The sequence below is a fragment of the Pleurodeles waltl genome, chromosome 4_2, assembly GCF_031143425.1.
Source record: "Pleurodeles waltl isolate 20211129_DDA chromosome 4_2, aPleWal1.hap1.20221129, whole genome shotgun sequence".
Lineage (NCBI taxonomy): Eukaryota > Metazoa > Chordata > Amphibia > Caudata > Salamandridae > Pleurodeles > Pleurodeles waltl.
Window position 1 is genome coordinate 770691508 of NC_090443.1, and position 12322 is coordinate 770703829.

At 42.4% G+C, this 12322-nt stretch overlaps 1 protein-coding gene across 6 annotated transcripts in view; it reads left to right on the forward strand.

Annotated features, from left to right (window-relative positions):
• Positions 1-12322, forward strand: part of SLC44A5 (solute carrier family 44 member 5) — a 765772-nt gene that overhangs the window by 287461 nt on the left and 465989 nt on the right. For all 6 annotated transcript variants that reach the window (XM_069232424.1, XM_069232422.1, XM_069232425.1 and 3 more), the window contains exon 2: positions 8056-8104. In XM_069232424.1, coding sequence (XP_069088525.1) covers positions 8056-8104 — 49 coding nt within the window. The remainder of the gene's footprint in view (positions 1-8055; positions 8105-12322) is intronic.

Here is a 12322-nt window from a genome sequence, read left to right on the forward strand (position 1 = left end):
AATACAATAACACCTTCATCCATCTGTATTAATTTATGTAGACCATATTAAGAATGTGAACTATACTATTAGCTTTGTTCATAGTTAATACATGTTCATTATGATCACTTGTAAAGCATAATTCACTCATGCAAATCACAAAGGTGATATCTTTATTCAAGCATATCATTTGACAGGTTTTTACGATAATGAAACTAGGCAACAGGTTGTTTAGTATATTTTATTTTATTTTAAAATGTATTAATTAACTGTGTATTGCACTGCTGAATTTATTGGTTTAACTTAAATGTTTAATTTTCCAAGTTGTAGTGGAAGCTGCAGGAAGTGAACAGTACTCATCAGGACACTGTTTACTTTCTGTTCTTTCTATTGCCTTTACCACCACTGGGAACAGGTGTGACAAAGGCATTGCCAAAGGTCGCAAGCAGCAACCTAGGGGTCACGGTTGTAATCTCTGGTCACCCTTAAATGACATCCATGGCAAAGATGTTCAAACCAGTTCCACACTGCAGAAGGCTGCAATTAAAATGGAGCCATTGGATAAGGTTGGGCATGACAGCCCTACCTGTCCCGAAAACGGCCCAGTGGCCTGCAGCATATGAGGAAAATGCAGGTCGGCCAGTCTTGCCCTGAGTAATTGTATGGATAGTGTTCACAAAGGAGAAACTAGTCAAGGCTTGCACCCAGTCAGTGCTTAATGTGTGAAAAACTGTGTACATCACCCCAACATTTTTCTTAGGAATCTGATGCTGCGAATGCTGAGGTTGCTGAATTCCAAGACAGGCTAGTCTTGATTAATTCTTATGCGCCTTTCTTTCACTACCCTACAAGTCTCTTTTTCTCATTCTCACAGGTTCTTTTCTATCCCTAATGTGTCACTTTTTTCCCTGTTTTTCTGTCATTCCTTCCCCTTTACCTTTTCTGCCGCTCTTTCCCTCCCTCAATATCTGATGATGAAAAATAAGTCACAGTTGCCAAAAATGAGTGCAATTGCTCACCACCTGCAACCACCTGCACCATTTAAGCATTGGTCTCAGAGAAGGGCTAAGGAGAATTGCCTGTCTCCGAGTTTGTACTTGATCAATTCCTGTTTCTGGGACTTGTCCTTCCCACCCATTCTTTTTCAATTTGGCTTCTCATTGTCCACATACATCCTCCAACAGCAGGCGGTCAAATATTTGCCACCTAAAATTCTGCGTAACGTGCTGAACTTAACTGCAGGGGCGTCCTGCCGCTGTAACACTGAGGGCCAGATTTAAGGAAAAGTGTGTAGCGCGGATGGCGCCAAAATTGGCAGCGCTGTACTGTGTCACTTTAAAAACGCAGGGATGCACCGTATTTGGGTGAATACGGTGCACCCCTGTATTTCCCCCTGCGCTGGCGCTAAATTTAGCTGCCAGAGCCAATGCAGGCATCCTTGCACCATTGTGCAAGGATGTCTGTGTTGAGGGGTGTAATTGTGTATGTGCAGGAAGGTGTCCCTTCCTGCACATATACAATCACAAATGGCTCTTAGACACTTCTGTGTGTGATTGCACAATGCAGCACACACAGAAGTGCCAAAGCACAATTTTAAAATGATTGTTTATGTGCAGGAAAGGACACCTTCCTGCACATAAACAATCATTTCTGGCATTTTGCTCTTTCTATGCCTGCTGCAGAATGCAGCACGCATAGAAAAAGCAAAAAACGAGGAGGAATGAAAGTATTCCTCCACGTTTCGCCCTGCTAATGCCACCCCTGGGGGTGGCGTTAGATTTTGGCGCTGCCTCAGGTGTACGAAATTTCATAAATCTCAGGCAGCGTCAGAATTCAATGGCTGTTGCTGTGGCATGCACACAGCAAAACCCATTGCACCCCCTTTCCATGCACAGTGCTGTGTGGGAAAGGGCCGTATTTACAAGGTGGTGTTAAGCCACAAAAAGTGGCTTAATGCCACCTTGTAAATACGGTGCAGTGCTTAGTGCCACAAGACTCTCTTGTGGCACTAATGGCCTATAAATACAGGCCTAAGTACTCCAAAGGGCAACTAATCAAGTACAGAATCAGTTAGGAAAATACATTCACCCCTTACCCTCCTAGCCCACTGTTACATTTTGCTACCTGAGGCCATCAACTCACACACGAAGTGCTACAGGAAATATGACCTACATATTTCAAAGCAGAAGGAAGGTACTTCAAAAGAGAGATGCAAGGAGAAATTGCCAATATTGTGAGGGGGGGCCGGGGGCAAAGGTTCTTTCTAGGAATGCCTTTGGCACAGTTCAATATTGGACAATTCCAACCTCTTTTCAGAAGGAGATGCAGGTTATTCTTGATTTTGTGACTGGGAACACTGTTGTAGGACCCTGAAGTACATCAGAACACATTTGCACCACCAGGTTAGACATCAGCCAACAGCAACGTAATAACCTTCTGAAAAATCACCTTAGATCTCATGAGAATGTGTGTCATATCATGGTGCTTTGGTCCCTGTCCCAGATCATAGACATGCATTGACCCACACCTTTAGAAGCTGGCATTGGTCACTGTCCACCAAAAGGAAAAGATGGTGATAGAAGAACCGTACAGAAAGACAGCCTGGGATTTACAGAACAGTGACCTCCATTAGGCATGTTGCCTAAATCCCTGTGTACATGTGAACATTTGCAAACACCCTACTGGTGTGGATGATGCAACTCCCATACCCTAAAAGGCAACAATAATAAAAATACATGCATTCACTTTCATTTACTCCTGATAAATAGTCTTCAGAATGGGATGGCTGCAGTTAACCTTTAAGTTTGCCCCACCATTTTTATGGCATATGTAAGTAGGTTATCCCGCAGCAACCGAGGTTCGAAAAGACTTCATGTCAATGAAAACTGACAAGAGGGGCATAACTGACACAATATATAGGGAAAGGAGTCACATTCTATATATATGACAGTTGCAGACTATACACCTCTTCACTATCAAAACAAGTAAGCAGTTAGGGAGCTCACTGCCTAGTAGTTTCTTAAAGAGGATGAATTACAATCTATATAGGACAGACAAACACAGGCCCCTAAACCTTGCAGCTTACTCACTATGCAAGTAATTCATTTTCAGCCACCATTATGTTATTACACCAGACTCTTTTCAGTGTCCAAAGACCTGTGTGTCTAAAAGTGCTTCCTTTTGAAGTTGTGGTTCTGTATAATTTGGCTCCGCCATGTCCACTTGGGTCTCCATATACCCGTTGCCTTTTCTAACCCTACTGAGGCATGTACGCATCTTGCCCTGTAACTCTAAAGCAGCCCACCTCTCCTGCCTCTGACGGTCTACCTCCCACACAAGTTTTCCTTGCTCTCTAGTCTTCCTCCTTGCTTTGGTATCACATTTGTCATCTATATGGGGCTGCGTTTTTTGTTTCTCCGATCTTGCTTTCTTGCGCTCTTGCAAGATTTGTTTGCCCCTTTGATCCAAATGTATGCATATGTCCACCTGTACCACTCTCTCTAAACCCATGTGTGCTTTTCAATGAATCTATCTATTTCTCTCTCTTCTTGTTTCTGTCTCATACTTTTAGACATCTCGTTGTATTGTATTTTTATCTCTTCATATTAGTGTCAATGTGTCACAGTTCTTTTTATCTCAGTTGCTCAAATGTCCCTCTCTATGCACCTTGAGTCTAACCCTCTTGGTTCACCCTGTCTCTTTTTGTTATATGTTAATCTTGTATACCACGGAGTCTCTTATTTCACCCAAACCTGCCTCTATTTTTATACTGTGTGTTTTTCTCCGGGCTTTGCTTTGCATACAGGAATAGTGTAGGTATTATATTATCCACCACCATGTTTTTTTCAAAGGTTGCCATGTCCATTGATCTGCCGGTCTGTATTGAAACTGGTTCATAGTACTCACTCTGTTACCAAGTTTGTAGTAGCAATGCAGGGCTACATTCAGCCCCTCTGTGTCAGCTGGACCTCAGCGGCATCAGGAACCTCCAAGGCATATGGCAGTCGTCTCAGGAGCTGTGCAGCAGCAGGCCACAGAGTGGATTGCTTGAAGTGCTGCGGTTGGAGCAGAGGCTTCTAGTGGGCCTCTCTTCCAGGCAGAGGTGGCAGATCGCTGTTCACTCCGTTGCTCTGATGGGTACTTGATTCATGATGTGGCTCATTCCAGCAGTCTGGGGAGTACTTGGCACTTCTTCTTGAGTGTGTCGGCCACACGTCTGCAGATGATGATTCTTCCGTGCAGCAGGCACCAGGTGCTATCCTTGGCACACAGTGCCTCTAGTCGAAGACCTTAATTCTTCACGAGACGCCCCCAGGGCACCTCTCAGATCACTTAATCTTCTGGACTGGCTCAAACCCAGTGACACACTTGAAGTGCCATTGCCATGAAGCCTACTTATGTGGCACACACACCACCAGCAGGTGCTTATCTTGGCTTCAGTCCAAGTACCACAGGGGCACACTGCTCCAGGAGCCTGGTGGCTAAGACCGGGATAAATAATAATGGTCAAACTGCCCGATCCAACATTCCTTTGGTGCACTTTGCTTTGCATGTCTCTGTCTGGCAGATGCTACATCAGAGTCAATTACTGCAGTCCTGTCCACTATTTGCCACTCTTGCAGGGTTGGCTCTTCCTTCCCTTGCTCACCGCTTGGATATCGTGGCATCCACAACAGTCTAATAATTCCACCTTCAGCTCGGACTCCATGCAATGTCCCCTCACTTCTGGGCAGTAAGTTGCCTGTCAGAGTGTCATCAACCCTTGGCTGCATAGCAGTCCCTGAGTACTCTGCAGAGTACCCCCTCCTCAGCAGAAGAGACCACAGCAACAATTAATGAGAGGTCTTGAGCTCCCATCTTAATGCTGGTCTCACAGATGGAGGATGTGCATTCCACGTCTGCTTCCTTGGAACAGGTTTGGCTCTGTTCCCTTTTCCTCTGCTCTGGCCACAGAGGTCAGAAAGAGGGACAACAATATGTGGCTTTTCAAATGGATGTTTTTCCTAACAGCATTTATTGGTGGCCTCACATATCTACCTAATGGCTGATGCAGTCAGATTCAAACAATGTCATAATAACCCCGGCAACCCTATTGATTCAATTAACAATATCTCCAATGTGTGAAGCTCAGACAGAATACATTTTACTTGTGTATCTTTATTGCTCTTTATTAATCATCAATATTTTTGACGTAGCCTAAAGATTTATTATTCTACAGTGCATCATTTATAAAAAAAAGCATGCTCACACCCCACATTTATACCAATCTCCTTCATACAAACTCTCATCCTCAGTTCAGGCCTTTCATTCCATGTAAAATACATCTAATGTCAGGCAGGATATACAGAACAAATCAATCTCATGTGTGTCACCATAATAACAATTTATAAAATAATTTACTATTTTGCAGCAGCACGAATTTTTGCTTCACAAATTTTTTACAATTATAAGTGAAATGCAATGTTTTTACATGTCAGGAATTGTATCTGCTACTTTCAAGATGTGGCATACTGCTCATCGAATCATGTGACCTAAATTCTTTATTTTCTCCGGTGGCACACTGTTCCTCAATTCGTGTGGCTTACATTCTCTATTGTCTCTACCCACGCTTCGGCAAACCAGTGCCTTCTTCAGGAAATCCATCTTCAGTCCCAAAAGTCTGTCAATAACCTGCAAACTCATGTTGTATTCTGCTGAGCCACGTATAAAAACCTCTTTTCATCCTAACTTTATCTACTGACTCAGAACCGCCACCAATGTTGTGCTGTTATACAAGATATGTAGTGCTGCAGGAAAACATGAGGACCTTCACCAGAGTGTACTACATCCATGTCTCTCATGCATTCGTGAAAATACATCACCTGGTTAAACACCAACTCATCACCCGTGTTTCCCATGCAGAAAGAAAATACATACTCCTAGCAGTTATCAATCCATGCATCATGATATATTGTCAAATACTCATTAGAAGAATATATATGCCAACCAAGTACTCAAGTCCTACCTCGGTAATAATGCAGTCAGATTTTACACCCCGTGTAGCAGGAAGGGCCCTCGTACTTCTAAGAAAAGCCAGTTTCCTCTTTCCTCACCATAGCCTCTGCTGCTCCATCCTCCCATCTAGGAGCTCCCAGCTATACCACAGTGTTGTCTGGAGAAAGCAATCTCTCCTCCAACGCCTGCTCTAGTCCAGTCTTTGGGCTTTCAAAATGGAACAGGTGGGCCTGTAGCACTCGTGCATGGCACACTAGCACATCTAGTACACACACAAACGCATTTACAAAGCATGGGAGGCCACATTCAGGATTCCGGGTTCATCGTGAGCAGTACAACTTTATCTGAATGGTCCTCAAAAAGCTGTCACAATAATTCACCAAACGTGGTATGCTGCCATCACTGTGCCTCATGCATGATACCCGTGACCAGGGGTAGTTCTCCCTGTCACAATGAGAGGACGCTTGGTGCACCCCTCTCGGTTCAGGACTAGGCCCAGAACCTATCATTGTCAAAAGACTGTGCCTAGGTCAATGCGTGCACATGGGATTAGTGTGTGGCATGACCAAACATAAAAACACAGGATCACAGGTATGCAGTTCGGGCACACAGGACAGAGAACTCCACTGTACATCATGCAAGGGACATTCCTGTCCCAACAGGCACTCTTTGAGAGGTGAGGCTGTAAGCAGCAGTAGAGCATTAAGGAAAAAATTATGTGCTGCATGACTGCACTCTGTGCAGATATCAAAGCAGGATTCTTCTAATGCCAACCATGTTGGGCATTCTCTATGTTCACACAGGAATGTCATATCTCACACACGTAGGACATGTGAATTCTTATTTGCAGATAACCTCAACACCTAATTATAAAGAATTAGACCAGCACAGGTAAAGCTTGATGTATAAAATGTGATATTTTATTTTGTATCAGAGGCTTTACACTATTATTTGAACTTTGTTTGCCGTATCCTCCTATTTTCAAATTCACTTCCCCTGTGTAGCAAGTGTGCTGTAGCTCATCAGTCTCAGACAGACTTCTGACACTACTTAGGTCGCCTTGAACGACTGGTTAAGCTCTAGTCCAGCCCTTATCAATTTAGTGGCAGATTTACTAAGTTTTAATGCAGTGCAGCAATGCAAGATGCTGCAATGTGTGAGAGGGAGCAAGCAGAACAATGCCATAGCTACTAAAATATGGCACTTTCTCTTGCACCCTGCACTGGCACAATTTTGGCTTCCTTGCATAAATGGAAACACCATTTGACCAAAATATTAGAGTGTGTATATGATGGCAAGCGTAGGTTTTGCAATCGATGGGTACCGTTCCTAAACAAATACTATTCTTAGACATAGTTTTATTGCATTGGGGTGTGCATCAAAATCCACAGGAGGTGTATTGGAACTCCCAAGTACCACCCACGAAACCCTCCCTTGATGCAAAATAGCACGAAAGGATACTTTGCATACGTTTAGGGCTACCTTCCAAAGCAAATCAACAATTGTCCTGGAAAGTAAATCCGAATTCAATGCAAACCTAGCACAAAGTGTTACATATATCTGACCCTAAAAGTGTTGTAATTTATCTTGCATATTAGAAAAGGCACATTTTGGGATAATTTGTATAATTAAACTCAAAGGGTAATGTATTCTATGAACTAAAGATTTGGGGGATTTTAGGAAAATTATATTGAAATAATATATGTTAGAAGAATATAGCACACAATAATAGGCTCCTCACAACATACATTTAGTTTACAAAGTTTGGAACCGAAGTGTTATTGCTCAACAGGCTTTGTATTCGTGACCCAGTGAACAATACAATCTAATCAGGTGTTTGGAATGTTCACATTGAATATGTTTGTATGAGGCAAGTTTACCTTTCATGAATTTCAGTGCAAATTGTTTGCATAATTGTTTGTCATCCAGAAACTTTGGTATGATTTTCCAACGGGTGTGCCGATGACCCCATCCCCATTTCAATCCGTAGATATATGCCCATAAAGTAGAGTCCATTTGTTAATTAGATTTTTAATTTCTCGTTGAATTTACTTTTTACAAGGCTTTTTATTTTCATTGTAGGTGAACCTCGGAAATTTGATCCAAAGTTCAAAGGGCCCATTCAGAACAGGTAAAACTTGTCTCTTTTTATTTGTTTCTGTCAAATGTCTTGGTCTGTCCACTTCTGAAACTATGTGCAAACCATGCCTTTGAAAAAAAATACGTCCTGTTAAGACATAAATCCTATACTTCATATGAACACAGCTGAAAATAAGATATTCCTTCACATTCAGTTATATTATGTGACGGGTTGAAACAGCAAGTAAATGATTATAATATGGCTCAGATAAAACAGATGATGCTTTACGCATTGAAACCACATCCAAATGGCTTTCCTACAAAAATTTGAATTTCAAATCTGAAAATCGAAAACAGGTAAACAAAGCATCTTAAATTGTGACCGAGGAAGTAGAAAAATACTTCTAAAGGGATTTGAAGTAGTTTAACCAAGAGTCAAAGATCGATGTCAGCATGAAGACACCTGGGGTTGAGGTCCTGCAGTTATTATACATCTAGATCTCTTCACTGGACTCTCGGAAGAGCAGGTGGAGAAATGAGTCTTTGCAGGAATATGCAGGAATTAATGACTACTTAGACCCTACATGCAAATAACTATGTTATGGCAGAATATACACTGTTGCCCCTTACTTGTAAACTGGAAAGGATCAATTGTGAAATAATGCAGAAATATAGACAGTTGTAGTTCCCAAACTATGATTTTCGTAGTTTCCATTGTATATGTTAGTCAGCCATATCCATGTCTCTTGGTGTTTCGCAATGAAGACATTTTCCAGGTGTAGAGTTAGTGGGAATGTGTATTTGGAAATTAGTCCTCTATTTTCTTAACATAGAAGGCATTTTGCATGAGGAGTAATCACGCGTTTATGATACACCGCCTGGACACAAGCACGGACATATCCTATAGCTCTCAGCTCTATACGGCCAAAATATTGGTTTTGCCAGTGTTTTTCCATGACCTGCGAAGGCATCCGCATGTACGGCTGGTCATTTTGCAATGGGCTTTTCTATCCCTCTATCCAGCGAGCATGAATGGTGATACAAGCGTGTGTGTATAAATAAAGATGCAAGCCATCTGTTTTTATAATACCGTTCTAACATGCAGACGACTATTTTAGAATAGCAAATGAAAAGTACAAATAAATCGAAATGAGAAAGAAAGAAAAGTGTATGCGAGTATACATAAAGGAAGCGAGTGGCCCAGGTGAGTTTTGGAGCGTCTGAGCCCTGGGAAAAAATAAATCAACAAATAAACAAATATTGAAATGAGAGGTTGACAGGGAGCAGGACCAGAACATCCGGCGAGGGGGAGGAGCGTTAAAGAGACCAGATAGGATGGCCTATCTTTTTATGTGCAGAGTTGCCCATCCCCATTGCGGAGTCCACGCAGTCGTAAAGTTTGCATTTGTGATTCAGGCCCATAATGAATTTTATGAAACAGCAGCCATGATATTTCAAAATTGAGACGAGGCCTAGTTAAGAGTTAGTTTAGCGTTGATCAGGAAAGCATAGTTCTGTACATCCCAGTATTTTCGTTTTTATTTACCAATTTATCATATTAATAAGCACGTACGATGGGAAATAGCTCCCATAACTGCTAACTGCACCAATTAAAAACACATCATAAAGAATAACGGTGGTAACTGGGCAGCCTAATTTTCCTAGCCCCACCTTAAATAAAATGTATAAAACGGACTTTTTGACACAAGTCTACCGGAGACGTATTTCCTACATCCTGGTACTCACATCCAGGCAGACAGAGCATGGTCCTAAACACAACACCTCAGTTGATTGAAATTATACAATAAAACAGCTCACTGGACATGTAGCCAACCTCAATGTACTTTTGCTAGACTCATAAATGGAAATCAACAGTAAAAATAAAACATGCATGGTGACACGAATCCTATGTCTAAATCCCAGTTGTTTGCACACTGACTGTAATCTTGGACGCAGTGACATTTAGCAACCAAATGCACCAATAAAACACGCGCTGGGACACAAATGTACCGGTAATGTGTTTCTTAACTAAAGACATTAGATGCAAACTTAGAACAAACTAATAATTCTCTACACACAGCATAAACGTAGACACATTGCCTCTGGTATGGCCAAATGTACCCACAAATCTACAACTAATGTGTTTGGTCCCTAAATACACTAAAACAAGCTTGTAAAAACTGACATTCTAATGTAGTGATCACAGCACCGTCTGGACTTCTCAATGGCAATAACATATGAACTAACAGTGGCAAAGGCGGTGACTGCAGACTGTTTGGCTTTCTCAATGCTTATGTTGCTTGTGCGGGTTTCTAAAACAAATACTGGGCCCTCCACAGTATAAAAAGCATTGGCTAAAAGCACATTTTTGGTTTGAAATAGCACACATTGCCATAAGGCTTTGAAAGGAACTGCTTTGTGTGCCAGTGTGCTGTGTGTGAATGCAGAATGCGGCCACTCACACTGGAGTTAGCCAGTGGCCATACTTTCAAGGCAAAGATCCTGTCTGCACACAGACTGTAATCATGGACACTGCTCCTCTGTTGTAGGAACATGTGCAGTAAAATCTGCTACATGCCGCAGATCTACACCAGCTATATTTCTCCTACAAATACATTGGTTGTAGTAATGTATTACAATTCCGTGATGGTTTGTTGTTGTTTTGACATGGAAAGGCCCTTCTCATGTTTTTTTTACGTACATCACTTTCTGAGCGAGTGAATGTTGAAGGCAAGTGTCTGGTTGAAGGTGAGTGAATGAAAACAGGATGGGTTTGTGCGTGTGTCAGATGTTTGGGGGTAAAGAAGGCTGTGAGTTGTGTGCAAGTAATACTGGGATAGCCTCACTGACAGCTGAAGACAATTGTTCTTGCAACCAAGTTCAGATTATGGAAGATAGAAGGACCTTTAAGACCAGTGCAGCGCAGTGCATGGATGGTTGGAGGAGTCAATAAATGAATGGGCAAAAGGCCAGTCATTTCAACAAATGCATGGACATTTCAGTGAATGCATTGATGGGAAAATGACACATAGTGAGGTCCTTGGTGCTGATTGGGTGGACCAATGAAAGGAACTTTCAGTGGAGGGATAGGATACACAAATATGCATTTCCTTATCAGCCAACCTATGCAGGCAGAATTGCTGCCGCCGAAACGCGGATGCAGGTGTTTTGCTATCTAGCAACCTCTTCCAGGAGCCATGCAGGGGTGAGCTGCAGCTTCTTTTGACTGCAAGCGGGTGGTGGAAAACGGAAGTCCAAAGCATCCCTGTGCTGATTAACTGGAATTCAAAGACTGCAATTTATCTATTGACCCCATAATGTTTGGGGCTACATTATAAAAGTACCATTATTTAGCATTTTTACTATTTTTGGTTTGCTATGATATGAGCAAAACTTGTGTGAAGCAGCACGCTCAAGTTTCTCAGCTCCAAATGTGAGTCACTCATCCAATCCGGTCATTTTCTCTGCTTCCTGGTTTTGTAGTCTTATTATCGCAGTATAAAATTGAGCCTACAAGTCCCATAGTGCAAAAGAACACCTGTACTGGATGAGCCACTCAAAAGTGGATTTGGGAAACATAAGAGACCTGCATGGTTTCAGTCCCTGGCCTGAATCCTCATAGAGGGCTTCCCTTACTGTTTAGGAAGGAGCAAGTGTTTTATCTACCATAGAGAGAAGAGCGTCTATACAACAATTCAATGAAAAATCAGTGTTCAGCAACCACTGTGAACAATATATTACTCTCCTCAAGTAAAAGAGGATGGTTGATACAATTTCCAGATGCATCGACTGAAGTTAATGCTGTGGTCACCGTAGAATGTTAAACAATAACTGTCCTCCTCTGTATCCCCTGTGAAACGACAAGAAGCATGTGCTGAAGTGGTATAAAGTATTCCTTAGCTGAGAGGACATCCACTCTTTAAAAATAACATAACTTTTCAGCTGCAAGTGGAAACCCACTTGAACTGAGGGAGGCAAAATAACCACTTTCTTTAGCTTTCTGAGAGGGTGTTCTGCTCTACTTCAGACTGAGAGGAAAAGAAAGTGAATGGAATGCAAAGACTTAGGCCCTCGTTACGAGTGTGGCAGTCTCAAGACTGCCACACTCATGATGGTGGTCGGACCGCCACAGAGAGGGCGTTCCGACTACCCTATCATGACCATGGCAGATGGGATACGGTCCAACCGCCAGCACCCCCAGATTGATGCCTGTCAACAGCCTGACGGTCTTGGCAGTCGCAATCCACCAGGGCAGCGCACTAGCAGCGCT